This window comes from Anopheles bellator, chromosome 2, assembly GCF_943735745.2.
Source record: "Anopheles bellator chromosome 2, idAnoBellAS_SP24_06.2, whole genome shotgun sequence".
NCBI lineage: Eukaryota > Metazoa > Arthropoda > Insecta > Diptera > Culicidae > Anopheles > Anopheles bellator.
The window spans coordinates 24,917,685-24,938,550 of NC_071286.1; the positions used below are offsets into that span (position 1 = coordinate 24,917,685).

Here is a 20,866-nt window from a genome sequence, read left to right on the forward strand (position 1 = left end):
CGAAAGGATGTTGATGGGCTCCGGGATTGAGTCGACAAACAGCCGCGAAGAGCGGGAGCTGCTGGCGATGTCGCCCCTCTGGACCGCCCGCTATGACTACCAGGCGCAGGGCGACGACGAGCTGTCGCTCCGGGTGGGCCAGATCGTGTACGTTCTGTCCACGGACAGTAGCATCTCGGGCGACGAGGGCTGGTGGACGGGCAAGATCGGCGACCGTGTGGGTATCTTCCCGTCCAACTTTGTGACGAACGAGGAGGACCCGGCCGTGCTGAAGGTGCAACCGGTCGAGATACAGTTTCACGAGCTAACGATCGGCGAGGTGATCGGAGTGGGGGGCTTCAGCAAGGTGCATCGTGCCTTTTGGAACGGAGAAGAAGTCGCCGTGAAAGCGTCACGGCAGGATGATGACATCGACGTGACGCGAGAGAACGTGCTGCAGGAGGCGAAGCTTTTCTGGTCACTGAAGCACCCGAACATAGTAGCCCTGAAGAGCGTGTGTCTCGATCCGCAGCGACCGTGCTTGGTGATGGAGTTCGCTCGCGGAGGCTCGCTCAACAAGATTCTGACCGGGCGGAAGATCCCGCCGGATGTGCTAGTCGACTGGGCGATCCAGATCGCTCGCGGCATGAAGTATTTGCACTGCGAGGCTCCGATATCGGTTATACATCGCGATTTGAAGAGTTCTAACGGTAAGTGAGTGAGAGAAGTAGTGGGGCTAGTGCCCTTTCTCCAAACCGGAAGGAAGCGTGACACTTCATTTCGCGGTTTTTTTGCAGTGTTAATCAGCCAGTCAATCCAAGACGGGAACCTGCTCAATAAAACCCTCAAAATTACGGACTTTGGGTTAGCCCGGGAAGCTTACCGCACTACTCGTATGTCTGCGGCAGGCACGTTTGCCTGGATGCCACCGGAAGTGATCAAATCGGGAACCTATTCCAAGTGAGTATTGAAGTACCTGTTCATGGTCCATCAATCAAGACCATCACGTTTGTTTGTTTCTGCAGAGCGTCGGACGTGTGGAGCTACGGAGTGTTGCTATGGGAGCTACTAACCGGCGAAACTCCATACAAAGGTTTCGATTCGCTGTCCGTCGCCTACGGTGTTGCAGTCAACACACTCGCCCTACCAATTCCAAAAACCTGCCCGGAAGCCTGGGGAAGACTAATGAAAGGTAACTATCCTGGCGTTGCTCCCACGCCTTGTGGATCTCTAATAATTTATTGTCCTTCCACCTGGCCGCAGGCTGTTGGGAGATTGACCCCCATCGGAGGCCTTCTTTTAGGTTAATAGAAAAGGACCTGGATATCATCGCACGGTCGGGCTTCGCCCAGACACCGCACGAATCATTCCACACCATGCAGGACGGCTGGAAGAAGGAAATCGCTGAAGTGCTACAGGAATTGCGTAAAAAAGAAAAGGTAAGTCACTTGCGTACCAATGGGAGTGCCCAATGTAGAATGCCACACGAGTTTAATATTCGGATCGTCCTGATTCCAGTTTCCCTTGACCACGATACATCTCTCTCTCTCTTCCTCACTGTTGCAATCTTCCCTCACACTCGATAAATGATTAGAGCGTATTAAATGTGTTGTTCGTGTACATATCGTCGCTTGCTGTGTTCTTCGTTACCACCGTTTTAACGTTTTCTTTCTTCAATGTGTGCCACCGTTCGACTCTGTATCTCTCTCTTTCTCTTTCTCTCTACCATCTCATCGATTGTGGACACGATTCTTACCGACCCCGAACGTTCCGCTGGCTTGGTTGTTCTTCTATCATTTATTTACTTCCCTTCTGTCGCCCTTTTCCCTTCGCTTAGGCATTTAAATCTTTCGAGGAGGTAAGACAATTCAATGAATTTCAGTCTTCAGTGTGAAAGTTTGTTCTCGTGCAGATTTAATGGTTTTTCGCTTATTACATTAATTGTTTCTTCCTTTATTCCAATTTTTGCCGGTTTTTGGCTGATGTTAAATATTTTACTGAGAATGATTGCCAGGCTGTTTAATTCTGACTGTCGTTGATGGCCTATTATAAAATTGTATGCCTTTTTGTAGCGAAAACAATTTCACATTTCACATTTCCCCGTATGTTGCCCGTAAGCTAGTTAACTTTTTGTTACTTTTACGTTGGTTTGTGTTGTTTTTTCCTTTTCTAAAACCGCTTGACTGTGTCCAGTATAGTTTTGGACGGAAGATGTCGCCGTCGCGTTGCCAACGCCGAATCCTTCACTGTTGTATTTCAATCCATTTACTCTTGCAGGAATTACGCAGCAAAGAAGAGGAACTTAAACGTGTTTCGCAGGAGCAACGTAGCAAGGAGGAAGATCTTGTGAAACGTGAGCAAGAACTGCACGCCCGTGAAATTGAGCTTCTGGGGCGCGAACTGACGATTCTGATGAATCAAAATACTCCAACGCCGAAGAAACGCAAAGGAAAGTTTAGTAAGAGCAAAATTAAGGTAACCATCACGAGGCACAGTTTTTATGTTGTTCGCAAAATAGCTACTAATGTTTACCTGTCTCTGCTTTCTAGCTTATTAAGAAAGAACCGGGACAAATTTCTTTTCCCCTTGACTTTCGCCACACAATCACGATACGGCACACGGAAAGTCACCAACGGATGGACACTCCTCCCGGATCGCCAGCCACCCGGCTGCGTACGATAGTGTGTAAGTAGAGTGCTTGAGTGTGCCACTGAAACCTATCACATTCTTTGCCATTTCGGGTACGGGTTTTGTTGCTGCTTCTTGTTTTCTCATCACTCCCAGCTCGGAGTTGTTACATACGAGGTAACACGAAGCGACCCCTTGCCAGTATCTTAAGCCTTTTTCTTTCCTCGATTGAACCACTTTTCTTGCGTTATCCTGCTTTTAATTCTCTTTCCTTCTCGCTCTCTATTTCTCGCTCTGGTTTTGTTTGTTACGAGAGATCAGTTCCGTTCACAGTATTGCCTTCGGCAGTATAGTTCATAATTACAGAGCGCAATCAGCGTTGTCTCTATCAGTAAATCATGAGTAATAGTGGATAGTTTTGATATTTTTCACTTGCTTAGATTTGGGGTCTCTATGCCACGATTCGTTGTGAATTTTCACCAATGTTCCTTCGCTAACTCACGAGAGACCTCTTGCCTAGATTAGTTTTTTTTTCCATCGTTGCGTTTCGTTGCGTATTTACGACGTTTGAAAGTACAACATTGACTCTGTACGAATAACAGTGCATGCCAGAAGAAGCGGCGCGTGATTTAGTTTGCAAACTTGTGATGTTTTAAGTTTCCCAAGTTCACTATTTATTTTTCAAAATTTGTTTATTTTATTTTTAATACTTGCTCATCCACATTATTGCAAAATTACTGATTTAAGTGAGATAATTTGAAGATTTGATGTACTTTTTAATAATTTTCCTGCTGTTGCTTTCAATTGATTTAATGACATTTTGATTTGTATAAGATTAGTTTTTTTTGACTTCGTAGAAGTAAAAATGAACCGTATTGTGCAAAGTTTTGTGTCCTTGTTTTGATTTGAAAACCAAGTTTTTTTTTTTTACTTTTTCCAATTTGTCACTGACTGATTGACCCTTTCCGGAGTATCGCACTCTTTTTGCGGTGGTTCTAAACAATAGTGGCAGGATTGATACGAACGTTTAAAGTAACCATTGAAGGAATGGTATAGGCTGCACGCGCTGCAGTAGTGAAAAAATAATAAGGCAAGTTCTTTTTTCGAGCGATGCAGTTTCGAATGATTAGACAGAACTGCAGACTGCCTTTGTTTTGACCATCGCTACGATGTCCATCTTTCTTCCAACGAACTGCTTCCAACAGTGTGTTGGTCCAAAAGCTAATCCAACTAACAGCATTGCTTGCATACATCGGTACTAACCTTCCGAACTATTCCGCGATGATTGGAAGTTGATGCACCGTAATGAAACAAAAAACAAAATCTTCATTTCAACCATGTTCGGATGCCGTACCTGCGCAACGCACAGTTCCGGGCGACGGCATCAAGGGCAAAACCTGGGGTCCCTCGACGCTGCACCAGCGGGAGCGAAGCCACCTGCCGACGATGCGCCCGAACGTTCGACCGCAACAGTTCAGCAAGAGTGCGCCCAATCTGGACAAGTCCCGTGCCACCGCATTGTCGGCCGGTTCGTCGCGGCATGAAATTCTAGGTAAAAGTCACGACGACGGTCTCAACACGCTCGAGACCACCTCCAACCGTAACTATGCCTCCAATACAGCCACTACTACCACCACTTCTCCTAGCTACGATCATAATAATAGCAGTAATAATCGTAATGCCCGTAATAATCATAATAAATCGTTCCAACACTATCACCATACCACCTCCGTACCGGTCGGTACTGTCGATAGCAGCGGCGGTGTCTGTCGTAGCGTTAGAAGTAATCTTGTACAAGTCCCCAGTAGTCCTCATCATACGCCTCACCATCACACCCACGACAGCCCTCGGTGCGGACAGCAGGGTGCGGAACGGAATTGCAACAATGATCACAACGACGGAGGCGATGCGGAGGGGACTGGGGAATTTGGTCAGGATGCGGGTGCCGGATACGATCGCGTGTTCTATCGTGTGATGATGAAAAGTTTGGACAACATTTTCTCCCGCGGCGAGGAAGAGTTTGACAACACCAACAACTACCGGATGTCGGGATCGCGCTCGACCGATGATCTGCCTACGGCGGTATCCGGAACCGCCTCGAGTTCGGAGGATTCTCCGTACTATTTGCGCGACTCCGATCGCAACCGGTCGATGTTCCGGCGCGAATGTTTCTTGGTGCGGGGTGTTCGCGGGGATTCCACGTCGCACGACGACGGTAGGGGTGAGTCCGGTAGTGCCGATGAAAGTCGCAGTAGCACGCTCAGTACGGTTGAAACACCGAGCGTTGGGCGTTTGCAGGAATCGTTCGGCAATTTGGATCTCGCGAGCGGTAGTTCCGGTGGACAGTCGGGAAGCGATGACCCGCTCGCGTACGGCGGTGTCTTGACGTCGTCGTCGTCACGGAAAAGTTCCGTGGTTACCTTCCGACCGGATGTAGATGTTCGGTGTTCCGATTACGAACCCATTTTCCATCCCATTGCGCTGCTACGTCCGCCGGCGCAAGCTATTGTGCCGTGCACGGACAGCGTGGGGGGCTCTGTGCCGCTACTCTCACTGCCGCCATCGCAGACACTGCCGAACGGGTCGTCCGGAGGGGGGTGCTCCGGGACGGCCGATCGCCCATTCGATAGCTTCCGCCATAAGCTCGGTCGAACGAAGGCGAAGGGAAAGTTTAAGCTTACTCGCCTGTTCGGGTTCAAGCGCGACAAACAAAACACGGCCACTGGTGCGGAGCGGAACCAGAAACCGCGCCGTCTCGTGCAGCATAAAAACAGTATTTATCTCAAGCGGCCGACCATGGCCAACAGCAACGTGGGAGCCGATCAGGATCATCTTTTGCTGATCGACACCGAGGCGAGCGGAGTAGAGCGCGATGAAACTCCGTACGGTATGATACGCCGCACCGACAACTACTTGATCGTGCAGAGCAACGAGAAGGGCTGTTTCGATCCGAGTGCCTAAGGTTCGTCGGCCACATGTGTTCCGTTTGCTTCCAGTTTTATTGGAATCGCAACGAGACAAGTCAAATGTGTTTTCATGGATTGCAATTATCCTTCCAGATGCTGGAATTTGTCGAAGTTTTGTCCTCTCCAAGGGTGGGGCATCGGATGTTGAAAATGATGCCCGTGGAACGGTTCGAAGCCATCCTTTTGGAGTTTATTAAAGAGATTTCTTATATTGCCTTCAATCTGGGGATTTTATGTGCCTTTACATACCGATGAGCCGAAGAGGGCATCGTGATGAAGAAACTCGAATACTGGCACACAAGGGTCACAAACCATCGATGCTTTTCCAAATAGGTCCAGTATATGACCTTTGTGATACTCATGGATGTTTTGCCTTTTTTAACCTATACATCGTTTTGTTTACGGCTTTTAAATAGAATGATTCAATTGTTACATATAGAAGAAAAAAATAGTCGTACTTTTGATTGCCGCCAATTTTGCAAGACAGCGTCCGTTTTTATCCAAATGACCAACGATCATTTGTTGCTGCCCCGTTCGAACCATCGGAAGGCCAAACACATTAGAAAAGGAAACCTCAATCTAATTATTTAATAAAGTCCATTCCTTTTTTTCGTAACTAACCTTTTAGACCAATTAGTAGTGTTTAACGACAAACAAAAGCGCCACAATTCAAGCTCGGGCGGTCTCAGGACCATGCTCGGAACGCCATTGAAACATTATAACCATGGTTTCACGGTACTACTACTACTACTACTACTACTGCTACTACTACTGCTACTACTAGAGGACTCCAGTCGATAAACATATTTCTTTATTATGTAAAACTTAGGTTAGTAGTAGATTAAACTAAATTAACCCGAAACGGTCACAAATGTTGTGGACCGATCGGTGGGCCACATCCGGTGTGGGAGAAGGACGAAAACAGACTAATTTTGCCGAGTTCCAGCCCAAACCCAAACTCTCGGTGTGTAGTAGCGATTCTTCTGGTGACGGTTACGGTTGCTTCAAAACCCATTTCAGGTTCCCTAACATTGATTTAGTACAATAACCGAAGCAACAAAATCGAAAGTAGGCGCAAAATGTTTAAAGCGAAATGACACTTGAAATGTTCCATGGAAAATGTTGCCAAGAAATTCCGTAACCCGTTAGAGGTGCGCAGTGCGACCCGAATAAATCGCTCCAACAAGAGTAGACCGCGTTTCCACTTAACGCCAGGTTAGAACATCGTCTTAAAGCCATAGCTCATGATTATCGTAACCCTGAAATGAAACAGGAACATCCAATAAGCTATCCGTGATCCGTGAAGACACCCTCTTGATACACGCACACCTACTCTCTTTCATCAGCATCCATTTCATATTCGATAGGGAAATCGATGTATAAAATCCTTTCTTCGTTTTGTGTCCGATTATGATCGTTTGAGTTTTACAATCAAATTGTGAGCTTGAAGTACATTGTATCATCGACATGATTCCTTCCTGTCATTCGACCTGTAGAGTCATCGATATTCCAATAGTTTGGTGTAATCTTCCACTTTTCCACACGGTCCGTTTTAAGAAAGTATAGATTTGTATGATCTTTCGTTTATTGTAGCTATGATTTATGATTATAATTATTATCTTTATTATTATTATTATCATTTCAAAATAAAAGCAATGTTTATTGCATACGAAAGAATGGTCTTTAGTTTCTTTTTTGTTTCCCTATTGCGCTCGATCTATGTTCCATAGTTGGTTTTGCACTGTCAGGTACTTTTGGAGTGTTCCGTTTTGTGTTAGTCCGTTTGATTTATCGGTTTCTTTTTGGACGTGTGCCATTGCCCTGTATTTTGCTGCACTTCCGTTTTTGCGCTTCGTCTTTACCTAGTTAGTAAAAACATTATGCTTTATCCAGTTTGCTTGTAGTAGTTACGTGTGGCATGGCCTGGTTGCGAAATAGACATTCGGGATACCGTTCACTGCGTTCTTTGCCGTAATTCAACGTTCTAACATCCTCCAAAGTGCGTAAATGGGTCTTGAATCGATGGTTTCTAAAATACTACTAGTTGCTTTTAAACTTTAATTTCTCATTTGAAGAAATTTCGCTATGGAATGGTTATGGTAATTTCTGTAAGTGTTTTTAATTTTAGTTTAATTCGTCTCCAACATTTGGAACGATTTGACAATTGGAAATTATTCAATCAATATCTCTTTAGCTGCAATTTTTGATCGAACAATGCTTGCTTTATGCAGTTTATGTAATGTAAATATTGTAACATTTGTTCGAAAGTGTGTGCAGTTGGGATCGAGGGAAGTTGCCTCGTCGCATGCCGGTAATAACGTGTGCATTATGTCCCACCGTACGATTCGATTCAGATTACGATACCGACGATGCGTGGTACGCTACGGCTGCTAATCTGAGCAGCGGAGCGGCAGCCGAAGTGTCTGCCCTGTCCGTGGATCCACTCTGCTCTAGTCTCAACCGATACGGAACGCTCCCGAGTACCACGGTGCCGATGCCGACCCTATACGCATCCGAAGGGCAGCGGAAGCCCAAATTGTCGATCATCGAACTGGTGTTGTACAATATGGCGTCAATGTTGGCCAGTGTTGCGTCCGGGTACGATGTGCGCGTTTCAAACGTTACGCCACTGCACCCGAAACTACATCCGGGGCCTTTGCCCGCGTATGGGTCGTACTCTCAGCCTGCTAGTCCTTATCATAGCTCCTTGCCACCGACCCTGGAGCCGTACACTCCGATGCATCTGCCCAGCACTCGGCGGCTAGAGGCCGCTACCTCTACGCAGGTATTGTCACAATCCGCAGGTTTGGGTCCGTGTCTGGAACCGTACGAAGATGAGACCGGTCGAGGTCAAGAGGAACGACCACTCGGACACAACACCACACCGTACCACGAGCCGATACGACAGCAAATGCGGTTAGTAGCTCAGTGCCGCGCATTTCGTTTCAGGTTCGGATGATTTGTACCATATTTTCCCCAGGAAATCCCTCGCACAATCAACAAGCCCTCGGCAGGAAGAGCGAGCCTTGAAGTATACGGACTCTCCGCAGCACCATCTACCGTCGACGATGTCGACCACGAGTGGTCTGGGGTCGAACTACACTCCATCGGGGCCGAGCTCTTCGTTTAGCGTTGGTGCCGGCACGCAGCCACCAACGCCGTCGCCAAGGCGCAAGTCGAGCGCCACTTCGTTTATGGACTATGGGGAGCTTCCGGAGGAGCGCGAAAGTAGGGCCGGGCTCTACATTCCCGGGGAGTACGATGGTTACATCCAGCACAACCCTATATTCAACACGGGTACGAGGGCCACCGGCAATTATATGGGTAAGTGTTTGTCGCAAGCAGAATGGATGCACGACAAGGCCCTATTTATCACACAAAACGTTGCCCCGATGCAGGCTCCCATTACTTCCCGTATCGGCCTGAGATCAACTTTGCGTTCGAGCGTGAAACGAAATCGTACGGCGGCGAGCCGGTGTATGAGGATCATCATTACGACAGTGCTTCGTATCACGACTACGCCTACGAAGGTCCGAGTGTGACGAGTGGTAGCGCCAGGACGTCCGTGACACGCGTACCTCAGATGGGCCTCAGTGCTGCTGGACATCGTCGGTCGTACTCGAACATCTCCAGCACCATGTACAGTAGTAGCAATATCAATCAAGGGTTTCACATGGAGGCTGATGAGATCGGTGCGCGGTTGGTTGACGAGACGGCATACAAATTCGATGATCTCTATTTAGCCGAGACCGGCACGTGTCTTGAAGCTGCGATCCCCAGCCCTGGCGTACCGTCGTCTAGTGTGCCAAAGGTACACGAAAGCGGCATATTTCAAGCATCCGAGAGGATGCATCAGTATGAGAACGTTCCGAACTTTTTCCGCCGCCAGTCAAGCCTTCAGGCACATTATCCCAACTCGACGAGTGGACAGGGTAGACACTCATCTGGCGAGTTCATGGCGGGTATCGATCACGACGATCGCCCTTACACGGTGCTCGGTTTGGAGCACGGTGAGTTGGGAAACCTTGCTACTAGTCTGAGACCTCAAACGAAGCTGCGGTCGAGTCTCAAAAAGTATAACCATCAGACGCACCATCATCACCACGCACCGACGGGATCGGGCTCCCAGACCAGGCACACTGCCGGTAGCACCGGCAGTACAACGAACTACGGTGGCACCACGTCGGCTACCAACCCCACGCCACCGGACAGTCTCACCAGCGACGATAGCTCCTATCTGAGCGCAAAAGATAATTCTTCGTCGATCTCGTCGCAAAGCCGTGTGCGCTTTACGCCGGAAATCGTTCTCGACGTGACCTCACCGCTACAGTCTCCGGCCGGTATGATGGGCGGCTTGGCGTCACCGTCCGCTTCAGGCTGCGTAGTACCGGTGAAGGATCGGCGCAGTTCCTCGTCCGGCAGCATCATGCTTACCGCTACCCCAGGGTCCGGAACGTCGTCTACGTCCTTGTCCCGCCGTTCGAATGTGTGCGACACAGAGCAATCCTAGCGGTACGTGAAAACCTACATGGTGTAGTGCGCCATCACACGATCACTTGGAATCGATCGCGGTACAACCAGCAGTTTTGTTTGAGGTTCTAGTTTTATTTTTGTCCAACGCATCCGGGAGGAGGAAAATAACCCCACAAAGTCACAAAGTATTAAGATGTGGTTTCATCTCGCAACGTAGCAGCGAGTTTCAAGCGACGATCGGCGTGTTTTTGTTTTTCGTTTTATTATTGCTAATTGTTCAAAGTGTTCCCAACATTCCAACATATTACATACTGTACATTTCAAAACATACGATCGACTAGCAACGCACCATTCCTAGCCTAGTTTAGCAGATTCGGATCACACGCGTTCCGGGAGATAACGGGGGGACGCCTTTTCTCGCCCTTGGCGCGAAAAATTTGGCGATAACAGCAATTCAGAGCGTCTACCGACACGTTTCGCTATTGAGTCTCTTATTCACACTAGGGTTACCCATGAAATTGGCTGTGATAACATTGATAATTTGTACTGTAAGTTTTTCGTCATCGAGTAAAATTGGAATCTAGGGTGGACACACGATCGGCCAAACCAGGCCGGGAAAGATCGAGTTGTATTACGGTATTACGATTTTCAGTTTCATATTTTGATTCTGTGTTTTCTTGCGATTAAGTGTATCGTGTACTAACTGTGCTATGCTTTTAAAATTCTCCAATCAGCTTGTCTGTACCTAATTCTTTTCACGCTTTCGCGCTCTAAGTTATGCTGTGAGTAGGCAATACTTTAAGCGAAAAATAACTATATTTAGCACAAATTATTCACACCTAATAGTAAATCGTAGTAGTACACATGCAGGTATCTATGGCCTACTGGGTGTCTAAGAAGTAACGTCATCGCCACGAAAACCTTCCCGACAAACCACATGTTAATGGAGCACACACTTAAAACCGATTTGTTTTGCATGGATTTGCGAAATGGTTCCTTTGATTGGGCGACTGATCCTGTTCTTACAATAGCCACAGTGTTTGCGAACAACTAGTTAAACGACACGAACACTGTACACTCTTAGGACCCATTATTCCTGTCAATCTAGCCAATTGCAACAGACATTCCAATGCATTTATCGGAGCTTACGAAACGGAATATGGACAACTTTTGCCAATAATCTCGAATGATAAGCACAATCGTCAATGCCTGCCAAGCGAATTGAAGCAAGGGTCCTCTGCCGGCAACCAATCACATGGAATTAATCTGCGAAATGGATTGCGCTTCGAAGCACGGCATTTACCACGACCAATCCGTTATGAGACGTGAGAAAGTTTCGATTTGTTTGCAGTGATCGTATTAAATCTAGTCTTGTAGCTTATCTACACAGCGCCAACCTGTGTACGTGTTTATTAGGAATTGTAAAGGAATGTATATTTGGGGTCATTATTCAACAAACGAGTCGATGCACCTGGGTATATGATAGGTTTGGCAGTTAACGAAAACAGGACCTCTATTCGCCCTCATTGAGCTTTGTTCCCCCACAACAACCAACAAGCAGCAAACAAATAGACGTTCGGTATCTAATGTTTCAGGTTGCAGTAGCGGAATAGTTGTGTTGCGGCCATTTATGAACTGTATTTCTCTGTACGCATATCCGGCACATGATGGAGCGTGTTTTGAGAAGTGAAATGGGTGCACGAACTAATATTGTATAAATTGAAACCAATGAATAAAGACGTGCAAAGTATTAATGGGGTTCACGACTGAGTGAAAGGCAAGTAAAAAATAAATAGGACTTATATTCACTAAACACTGGTTTAAATTTGCGATTGTTGTGCTCGGTAACAGTTCCTCGACAACATTGTTTCTTTCTCACTCATCGATTGGCATATATTAAGTTTTTTTATTATTGCACATTAAAATTAACTACATCAAATAGACGCAATGTGTAGTTCTCAATTCTCGTAAATATCTTCTAGAGTATTCATTTAAAAGGCACATCGTGAAACGTCCATCACAAAACCAGTAACTGATTAGGTTGTCCGTTGTCCCGGAATGTTACAATTTGTCCAGCTGCCACATGACCGTTACCATGTCGGGCCGCTTGTTGGGATCGTCTGCCGTGCAGAGATGGCCAACCATGAGCAGATTGTAACAGCACCGATCACCGTCCGGATCGTTTGAGACCGCTTTGTCCATCAGCTCCGACACGAGCATATTGTCGTGTACTGCCCGTGCTATGTAGTCCTTCAGATGCTTGTCCGTGCGCCGTTCGTCCCAGGCCCTCAGGCCCGTCCCCATTTCGTACATCACCACCCCGAAGCTGTACGTGTCGACCTTGGTGCTCAGCTCCTTCCGGTCGTAGAACTCTTTGGGAATGTAGGGTCGCGTACCGTAAACCCGCGATACTACCATGGCCGAGTTCTGCTCAGCTCCTTGGCGTGTGAGTCCGAAATCACCTATCCGTGGCTGTTTGTACTCGTTCAGCAGAATGTTTCCCGGTTTGATGTCACCATGAATGAACGGTTTATCGCCGAAAGTGTGCAGATACTGGAGACCTCTGGGAAAGGAGAAGCTGCGGCATTAGTTTGCAAGCTCGTAAGAACTAAATACCGAGAGTGAACATACTTGGCCGTTCCGCGTGCAATATTCATCCGTTCTTTCCATGTCAGCGGAGAAGGAGGGCGGCGTGCGAAAAGACACTTGTCCAGCGAACCTCCGGGCATGAACTGGTAGACCAGGCATGGTTCTTCTGTAAATAAGGAATACATTAGATCACTGTGTCGCTAAGGGTAACCAATGGTGCCCTTACTGTCGATATTGTATCCATAGAGAGCCACAATATTATCGTGCCGGCAGGAGTTCAGATATCGCAACTCGTTGAAACTCTGCTGTAGCTGAATGCGTTCCGCTTCGCTCGTCTTTACTTTGTTGTAGTCAATCTTCTTGATCGCCATGAACGTGTGTTTAAACACCCCTCGATACACCGTGCCGAAACCACCCTTGCCCAATATGTTGCGCTCGCTCCAGTTATCCGTGGCGATCGTCAGATCTTCGTAACTGATCTTCGGAATCAAACTGGTCAAATCGGTCAACTCGTTGGCGAAGGGTGAATTCTCTTTCGACGTCGTCGCCCCGTTACCATTCGCGGGTAACACGTCCTGAGCAGCTGCACCTTCCGCCACCAAAGCCTGTCCGTTCATTGCTGGCTGACCGCCTCGGTTCATCAGTTTAGCATTATTGTTTGCATCCGCTCCGCTGAAGGTTCCCAACAGTCCTATTGGACTACGGGCACCGCCACTAGACTGCTTTATGAGCACATGGTACCGCGGGTCAACGTACCGTTTGATCAGTTCCATGCAGTCGTACAGCTTTTCGCGCGAGAGCACCACAAACAACTCCGTTATGGTGTGGTTGTAGTTGCCCCACTTTTCCAGCAAATCTTCGGCCGGTGAACGATTGTTGCGCGAGCAGCATCGCTGTACGCTCTTTGGGGGGAGAATGCAACGTGTGACTAATGGTTGGATACAGCGGGAATTCCTCCATACTTACGTCCAACACTTCGGTAGTGAAGCTCATCTGTTTGGTTCCAAGGTCATACCACTTGTTGTTGGGTTCCAGCAGAGCAGCCAGCCTTTTGCGAGTCATTCGTGGAATATCGTAGATGTACACGAAATTAGATAGAATCGGTCCACCTACCGAGCCACTTGCAACGGGTATTCCGGTCGCAGCTGTGTGTTCGAAGGGCATTGTGATGTCACTGTTTACTTCATCCGTTCGGTTGAAAACGTAAAACTAACACTCCTTTTAAGATAGAAAATTAGTCGATTAACTTAGTCAATTCAACCTTGAAGGAACAGAACATGTTTTCCGAACATGTTTACGTACGCAGTGGAATGTTTGGAAATTCCGAGTCGGATTATGCTTCGCTTTGACGTTTGTGCTCAGCGCATTGTACACGCGAATTTTGAAATCCGTGCGACATTCAAAGAAACACAAACCAAATAATTAATTGTGCATTATAGGATTAAATTAAACGTTCATCGTAGGAGCAACACATTTTACTTTATATCGCACAACGACAGTATTTTGGCCGTAGTCAGGCTAACCTAAAAGTGTTCCACTTTAGCGTCCATCGGAGCATTGTTTACTTTGACACATTGGGTTTTGTCGAATCGCCTTTTGCGGGAAAATAACTGTCAGGCATTTGAAAACAAAACAACAGAGTCTTTAGGACTTCGAAATGTGGCTCTTATTTATCTGATTTATAGCAATCAAAAGACACTTACAAGGATCGAAATGTCTAAGAAAGGTCCCTCCGCAGAGCCGCTGAAGCAGATGAGCTTGAAAAGTTTCATTTCGAAGAAGGAAAAACCTGATAGCAAATCGGCCAAGTAAGTGTTTGCGACCGGTTCTTGATCGACTTCGTAATACTACAAATGCTTTCTCAGAACGCTGGAAACGGAGCCTCAAATATCATCAACTACCTGCAGCCAGCCAACAGTGGCCACATCCTCGCCAAGCGTATTCAAACTGAAAGCTCCCGTATTGGTGAGTGTGCTCACCCTTCTGTCGTACTGATTCTAATGCCTCCTTGTCCTTTTTTTAGAGAGCCACATCGTCGGTTGTTAATTTGGTGCACTCCAAGTCGGACGAATCGAGTAGTCCCTTCAAAGTGCACAGCGAACGAAAGCGCCTTTCACCGAGAAAAATCTTCACCGATCACGATGATCAATCCAGCGGGCTCGATGAGTTCGATTTGATGGTGCAGAATAGCAAGAGCGTCCCGCCGAAATCGGTCGACCCGATCGAACTTGATCTACTGGAAGATTCCGCGTACACCAAGGCAACAAAGCAATTGCAAGAAAACTTAAACAAGCTCATCAGTAATCCCAGTCCGGTAAAGGTGTTAAAGTTTGAGTACAAGCAGCCGACATCGGCCCGCATATCGCTGGATAATTGCCGGAAGGACACTTTCGGTTGCTCGTTTAACGACGCTGCGGATGAGGATGATTTTTTCGAGCGTAAAAACAAAACGCATGCCTCCACTTCGACACCACTTGGCGGAGGTTCCGTTTCCACGCCCACTGCGGACATACCACAACCTAAGGCCAATGGTCCAACGTCGATCGTGAAACCATCGAAACTAGTGACCGAAAGCGGTCTGCGCAAGCAAAACACTTCCTCCGAGTTAAACCGTTTGTTGAGTCCCTCGAAGAAGAAAGTTGATATACGTTTCGATGAGGGCCTACAGTTGTACTTGGACGACGTGACCGGCAGCGCCGGGTTTAACTCGAAAAGCTTGCACGAGCGAGATATTCGTGAAAATGGAGAATTCCTGGTCGATGCAAGGCTTGGGCTGTTGGAGCGGTTCTACGATCTTCTCACCCAGCTTCCGACGGAATGTCTGCAGCGAATCGATAGTGGATTTAATGTAGAGTGTTACGAACGGCTAAAGTCGGCAATCGACAGCGTGCGTGGAAAGATCAAGGTAAACGAACGCGTGCTGGATAGAATGCGCCGCCTGAGCAAAAACAAATCCAAAGAATCGAACTCAACAATTGTTGCGGAAGAATCGCCCGCCAAAAGCATCAATAGGCATCGACCGGCTACAAAGGTACCGATTGTTTACGATTTTCCTTTCGGTGCAGATGACAGTTTATTCGATGGTAGCGACGTCGTCGAAAGCACGTTGCCAGAAAGCAACGGTCGTGAAAAGGATCGCGAATCGTCGTCGACTCCGCTAGTTAGTCCCCCAACCAGCAGCCTTCCGAAGACGTTTCAGTCAAAAGAAACCACTGCTTTACTCAGTGCCAACATCAATCCGGCCTCCGCAAGGCCGCCAAAACCAACTGGGAGTGCATTTGTGTTCAAGAAACCGATGGCAGGTACGTTATTGAACGCTACGGCAGACACTCCAACGGATGCTTCGAAACATGATCGTTCGAAGTCTTCGGACTCGTACTGTGTTGACGATGACGATGATCTTGTGAACGATGACGACATACTCAAGAGCCTGCACGAGGCAGAGTTAATCGATCGGGGAAAATCGGGAGTCCACGTCGATCTGACCACGGTCGATCTCCTAACACCGGAAACATCCCTAAGGGGGTCCGATCCACCGAGAATAACTTTTCCGGCGGAATCGATTCCCAGAGCACCGCCTGCCGCACGTAATACTCAGTATATCGAGGAAATTGATACGCAGCTCGACGACGACGGTTGGCAGATGTACGATCCTTCTATGTTCGATGAGTCCTTGGAAGAACCTGTAAGCAATGCGAACGTCCCAACCACATCGATCGTTCCTGCTAGTGGGACCGACATAGGTCGATTTCACGAGGGCGTCCGTAATGACGGTATAACAGGCGAGTTTGACGGGATGTCCTATCCTCACTCGTCCCGCCTGCAAATGGTGTTTAAGGAAACGTTCGGTTTGCGAACGTTCCGACCGAATCAGCTGCAGGTGATCAATGCCACACTGCTCGGGAAGGATTGCTTCGTGCTGATGCCGACCGGCGGTGGCAAATCGCTCTGCTACCAGCTTCCGGCACTGCTCACCATCGGCGTTACCGTTGTGGTGAGCCCGTTAAAGTCACTCATTCTTGATCAAGTGCAGAAGCTAAACACACTCGACATACCGGCGAGCAGTATGTCGGGTGAAGCAAATCTCGCCGACGTGCAGCGCATTTACGACGATTTGTACAGTAGCTGCCCGGTACTGAAGCTGCTGTACGTGACACCGGAGAAAATTAGCTCCTCAGCTAAATTTCAGAACCTGTTGACCGCTCTCTTTCGCCGGGGGCAGCTTGGGCGAATAGTGATCGATGAGGCGCACTGTGTATCTGCCTGGGGCCATGATTTTCGGCCCGACTACAAGCGATTGCACATGATGCGCCAAGAATTTCCCACTGTGCCGATCATCGCCTTGACGGCCACGGCCAATCCACGAGTGCGGATGGATGTGATCACGCAGCTGAAGCTGGCGCATGATACGCGATGGTTTCTGAGTAGCTTCAATCGACCGAACCTCCAGTATCGGGTGCTACCCAAAAAGGGTTCCTCGACAAAAGGCGAAATGATTGAGCTGATCAAGAAAAAGTTCCCACGCGACACTGGAATCGTGTATTGTCTGTCGAAGAAGGAATGCGATCAACTGGCGTTGGATTTTCGGAAAGCGGGCATCAAGGCGAAAAGCTACCACGCCGGGCTAACCGATATTGTGCGGGATGCCACGCAGCGTGAGTGGATCGGTGATCGCATAAAGGTTGTTTGCGCGACGATCGCTTTCGGTATGGGTATCGACAAGCCGGACGTTAGGTACGTGTTGCACTACTGTATGCCGAAGTCGATCGAGGGTTACTATCAGGAGTCGGGACGGGCTGGGCGGGATGGAGAGATTGCCACCTGCATTCTGTACTACAACTACTCGGACATGCAACGCTATCGGAAGATGATGGACAGTGAGTATTTGTTTTTCTAAAGTTGGATCCCGCTAGTCGGTTACAACCCGTTTTATTTGCAGATGATACAACCATTTCGTTCGAGGCGAAACAGATTCATATGAACAATCTTCAGCGCATGGTAAACTACTGCGAGAACGTGACGGACTGCCGGCGGACGCAGCAGCTCGAGTATTTTGCTGAGTACTTTACCAGCGAGCAGTGCCTGTCGAACAGGGCCACGGCGTGCGATAACTGCTTGATGCAGGGCGAATACCGTACACTGGATGTGACGGATGACTGCATTATGGTAGCGAAAGCGGTCCGCGATATCTGTGGTGGCAATAATCGTTTCACGCTACTCCATCTTGTGGAGGTGCTGAAGGGAAGCGAAAACAAGAAGGTGCTCGAAAAACGCCATGACCGTACGCCGTATCATGGGAAGTTGAAGTCGTGGGAGCGCTGCGATATCCAGCGTCTGCTGCGCAAACTAGTTCTCGAGGACTACCTCAAGGAGGATCTGATATTTAGCAACGATATCCCCCAGGCATACCTACGCATCGGGAGCAAGATAGAGAAGCTGGTCACGCGGCGGGTACGAATCGATTTCTCCATCAAACAGAAACAGCTGGCCAAGAGGGGCAAGGCCGTGGTGGCGGCGACACCGTCTTCGTCGACCATCGGCACCCTGTTCGCGGGCAAGCTGAAGGATTTGCAGACGCGCTGTTACAACGATCTGCTCGAGGTGTGCCGCACGATCGCGCTACAGCGAGACGTTACGCTGGCTTCGATTATGAACATACAGGCTCTGAAAACGATGTCCGAGAAGCTGCCCGAGACGGCAACGGAAATGCTCGCCCTCCCGCACGTCACGAAGGCCAACTACGAAAAGTACGGCAAACAGTTACTGGATATTACGCAAAACTATGCGGCCGAGAAGCTGTGCATGGAGATGGACGCGCAAGATAAAGCGAATGGTGACCTCGACGAGGAAGATGAGAGCGACGAGAGCAACGACGATTGTTTTGTAACGGGCGGCTCGGATTGGGCTTCATTAGCACAGGCAGCTTCGCAAGACAATGCTGGTGGTGGACGGAGAGGTTACAAACGCCAACGCAGTTGGGGCACGGGTGGTGGCGCTGCTGGCGGGCGAACGAAACGGGTTCGTCGGGGAACGGGCCGACGAAAAGCACCGCCCAGGAGTAGGGCAACATCGGCAACCCAGCGAGGTTCCACGACTCCGGTTAGAGGTAAGGGACGTGGTCGCGGCCGCGGCGGAACCAGTTCCACTTCGAGCAGCGGAGCTGCCGGGGGGTTCGGATTACTGCCAATGCCTGGAGGTTACTGAGGGCGAACTTCGTATTGCGTACATTCTATTTGTTGGTTAATACAGTTAACACATGGACTCCATGTTTGTACAATATTCTTGTTTTATTTCTTGTCAGTTTTAATTGCGTTTCAGAGGCCCTATAGTTATTTGCTACGTATATTGTAATGTAGTTTACAACATGTACAAGATCCCAACAGTTTCTCCCTGAAAACTAGTTACTCTACAACAGGCACTAGGCGCATTAAATGCTACGACACAAAACTAAAAAAATCCTTAAAGGAAACCATTTAACGGGAACACACACCCGGTACACCAACACCTTCGTTCAGTCCTCGTTTATCGCGATCGTTTCATCGATCGGTTGGAACGGCCCGCGTTTGCTTTCTTTTTAACGTGCGAATGGCAGCTATGTCGACATGACGATCTGTCTGAAAGTACTGTGAAAGCACCTTATTCACATTTCACCAAGATGTGGCTCGAATGGAGCTCGAGTTTGGTGGAAACAAGGGAGTCACATATCCTTCGGAGTTGTGCCCATCGACCACAGGACGGGATGATCGTTTACGACCTTCACGCGCTCGCTAGAGTACGTGTTGGATGTGCTGACGAGCGAGCCAAACTGCATCGTCCGGTGGTCCAGGTTCCATTTGAGACCCTCCGTGGTGCAGCAACAGCTGTGTCCGATCGGTATTAGCGAGCACCAAATCTTGTCGCTCACCAACCGTGGCGGAATGTCGATCGTGTGTTCGCCTGGGTGCAGTAACCAAGATAGTGAGTTGCTGGACCGCAAAAATACCGGTACTCCGGGTAGGATGGTTTGCGAAAGGAACAGGGTGTTGATATTGGCCATAATCTGATCGAGACGACCGGAAGATTCACATAATGCCAGAACGCGTGTAATTTCCCCGTCGATGAAGCCGTGCGATTGAAGCACATTGAGGGATTTCGTGAAATCGGTTGCGTTTTGATCCGGTGTGGCTATTATCTGGAGTGCGACATACATCAAAACATCGGTCTGAGATCGGTTAACGGTTTCGAGTGCCATCGTTTAGCTGGTTCTGAACTTACCGTGCATTTCAGTTGTTTCACGTAAGTCATGGCCTCCTGGTTGCACGAGTCGAAATCTCCAGTTACTAGATCTGGGGGCTTAAGTTTGTGTGCACCGTTGATGGTATCCTTCACGAAGTCAACCCAACGGTTCGTTCCTCCATCCACTGCGATGCGTACTCGGGCTACATTATAAACGCGCAATTACTTTGCTTCTTTGAAGTTCAGGAAAACAGGTTGCAATCGAATTCTACTCACCGCCATTCCAGAGGGTCGTAAAGTAGTGCTTATCCAACAGAATCGGACGGTTTAACAGCACAACTGCAAGGTCATCGAACACTCCTTGGCCATCGATAAGATCACTAGGGTTCCAGTGGCACACTGCCACAGCACTGCCTCCGTTCACTACCTGTGAAAGGAAAGATTTCATCCAGTTCATTGTAACTGTCGCACCACGCTTCGACGATTGCCGTTTATCGATTGATTAGGCCACGTTGTTCTAGTCAATCAACGTACGGTGGTAAGGTGAATAAGTAAAAAAGGACTACTTACGTCATCAGCCGTATCGTGATGCATGTTGTAAGCTGGTTGTTTTAACCTCTGCGTAAGATGAAGTGTAAAACAATTATTGACACAGAACCGGGCAACCTCGGTTGCCCTCGTACTGGCGCGAACTTGTTGGCGGTGAAAGTGAACTGATGTTTATTATTTACATATTCAAACTCCTTCGTCCTCCACCGCCACCGCAGCCGCCGAGCACGTTTCGATTCTTGCGCAATTGTTGATGCCGTTCTTGAACGCCGGCAAGGCGCCTCGGATGTCAGCGGAGTTTTCAGGTCCCGATCGAAAACTTCTGTCATGATTGGTGAGCTTCCGTTAAAAACTTGCGGCTTTTTAGTAAAGCCGCTGAAAAATACTCTAAATTATTAGTTACCAGTAATTTATAAGCAACTCAGGAACTCATCTTTCGATAATTCTAGTTAATGTTGTTTGACCAT

General features: G+C 48.2%; 4 protein-coding genes across 4 annotated transcripts; 2 read left to right on the forward strand and 2 right to left on the reverse strand.

Moving 5' to 3' along the window:
• Positions 1 to 7: 7 nt before the first annotated feature.
• LOC131212512 (mitogen-activated protein kinase kinase kinase 11-like) lies at positions 8 to 10,828 on the forward strand. Its single transcript, XM_058206405.1, has 11 exons — positions 8 to 689; positions 777 to 939; positions 1,005 to 1,171; positions 1,243 to 1,418; positions 1,817 to 1,837; positions 2,257 to 2,454; positions 2,529 to 2,664; positions 3,977 to 4,159; positions 7,928 to 8,489; positions 8,554 to 8,897; positions 8,972 to 10,828. Exons 1-11 carry the CDS (start codon positions 8 to 10, stop codon positions 10,081 to 10,083), a joined length of 3,744 nt encoding a protein of 1,247 aa, XP_058062388.1. The 3' UTR covers positions 10,084 to 10,828.
• A 1,121-nt stretch (positions 10,829 to 11,949) lies between these two features.
• LOC131209847 (serine/threonine-protein kinase pelle-like) lies at positions 11,950 to 13,846 on the reverse strand. The gene is made up of 4 exons (XM_058202992.1): positions 13,602 to 13,846; positions 12,862 to 13,537; positions 12,678 to 12,801; positions 11,950 to 12,609 (listed from the first exon to the last, which is right to left on the reverse strand). The coding sequence occupies exons 1-4, from the start codon at positions 13,797 to 13,799 to the stop codon at positions 12,108 to 12,110; spliced, it is 1,500 nt and encodes a 499-aa protein (XP_058058975.1). The 5' UTR covers positions 13,800 to 13,846; the 3' UTR covers positions 11,950 to 12,107.
• A 502-nt stretch (positions 13,847 to 14,348) lies between these two features.
• Positions 14,349 to 18,839, forward strand: LOC131207242 (recQ-like DNA helicase Blm). Its single transcript, XM_058199852.1, is given in 4 exon segments — positions 14,349 to 14,449; positions 14,501 to 14,600; positions 14,659 to 17,512; positions 17,575 to 18,839. Coding segments are annotated over 4 exon segments (4,320 nt in total).
• Positions 18,840 to 18,960: 121 nt separating this feature from the next.
• LOC131210305 (thiamin pyrophosphokinase 1) lies at positions 18,961 to 20,603 on the reverse strand. The gene is made up of 4 exons (XM_058203533.1): positions 20,417 to 20,603; positions 20,127 to 20,273; positions 19,890 to 20,053; positions 18,961 to 19,806 (listed from the first exon to the last, which is right to left on the reverse strand). Exons 1-4 carry the CDS (start codon positions 20,442 to 20,444, stop codon positions 19,333 to 19,335), a joined length of 813 nt encoding a protein of 270 aa, XP_058059516.1. The 5' UTR covers positions 20,445 to 20,603; the 3' UTR covers positions 18,961 to 19,332.
• Positions 20,604 to 20,866: the final 263 nt, after the last annotated feature.

What these genes read in the sequence shown, in the direction of transcription:
- LOC131210305 (XM_058203533.1), bottom strand. Translation starts at nt 20,444, where the DNA reads ATGCATCACGATACGGCTGATGACGTAA. An exon ending in CGATACGGCTGATGACGTAA is followed by an intron (nt 20,274 to 20,416) that starts GTAGTCCTTTTT and finishes TTTCACAGGTAG; the next exon opens with TGAACGGAGGCAGTGCTGTG. An exon ending in TACGACCCTCTGGAATGGCG is followed by an intron (nt 20,054 to 20,126) that starts GTGAGTAGAATT and finishes TTTATAATGTAG; the next exon opens with CCCGAGTACGCATCGCAGTG.
- LOC131209847 (XM_058202992.1), bottom strand. Translation starts at nt 13,799, where the DNA reads ATGCCCTTCGAACACACAGCTGCGACCGGAATACCCGTTGCAAGTGGC. An exon ending in TCACTACCGAAGTGTTGGAC is followed by an intron (nt 13,538 to 13,601) that starts GTAAGTATGGAG and finishes CTCCCCCCAAAG; the next exon opens with AGCGTACAGCGATGCTGCTC. An exon ending in CTATGGATACAATATCGACA is followed by an intron (nt 12,802 to 12,861) that starts GTAAGGGCACCA and finishes CCTTATTTACAG; the next exon opens with AAGAACCATGCCTGGTCTAC.
- LOC131212512 (XM_058206405.1), top strand. Translation starts at nt 8, where the DNA reads ATGTTGATGGGCTCCGGGATTGAGTCGACAAACAGCCGCGAAGAGCGG. An exon ending in CATTTAAATCTTTCGAGGAG is followed by an intron (nt 1,838 to 2,256) that starts GTAAGACAATTC and finishes TTACTCTTGCAG; the next exon opens with GAATTACGCAGCAAAGAAGA. An exon ending in GGCCACCGGCAATTATATGG is followed by an intron (nt 8,898 to 8,971) that starts GTAAGTGTTTGT and finishes GCCCCGATGCAG; the next exon opens with GCTCCCATTACTTCCCGTAT.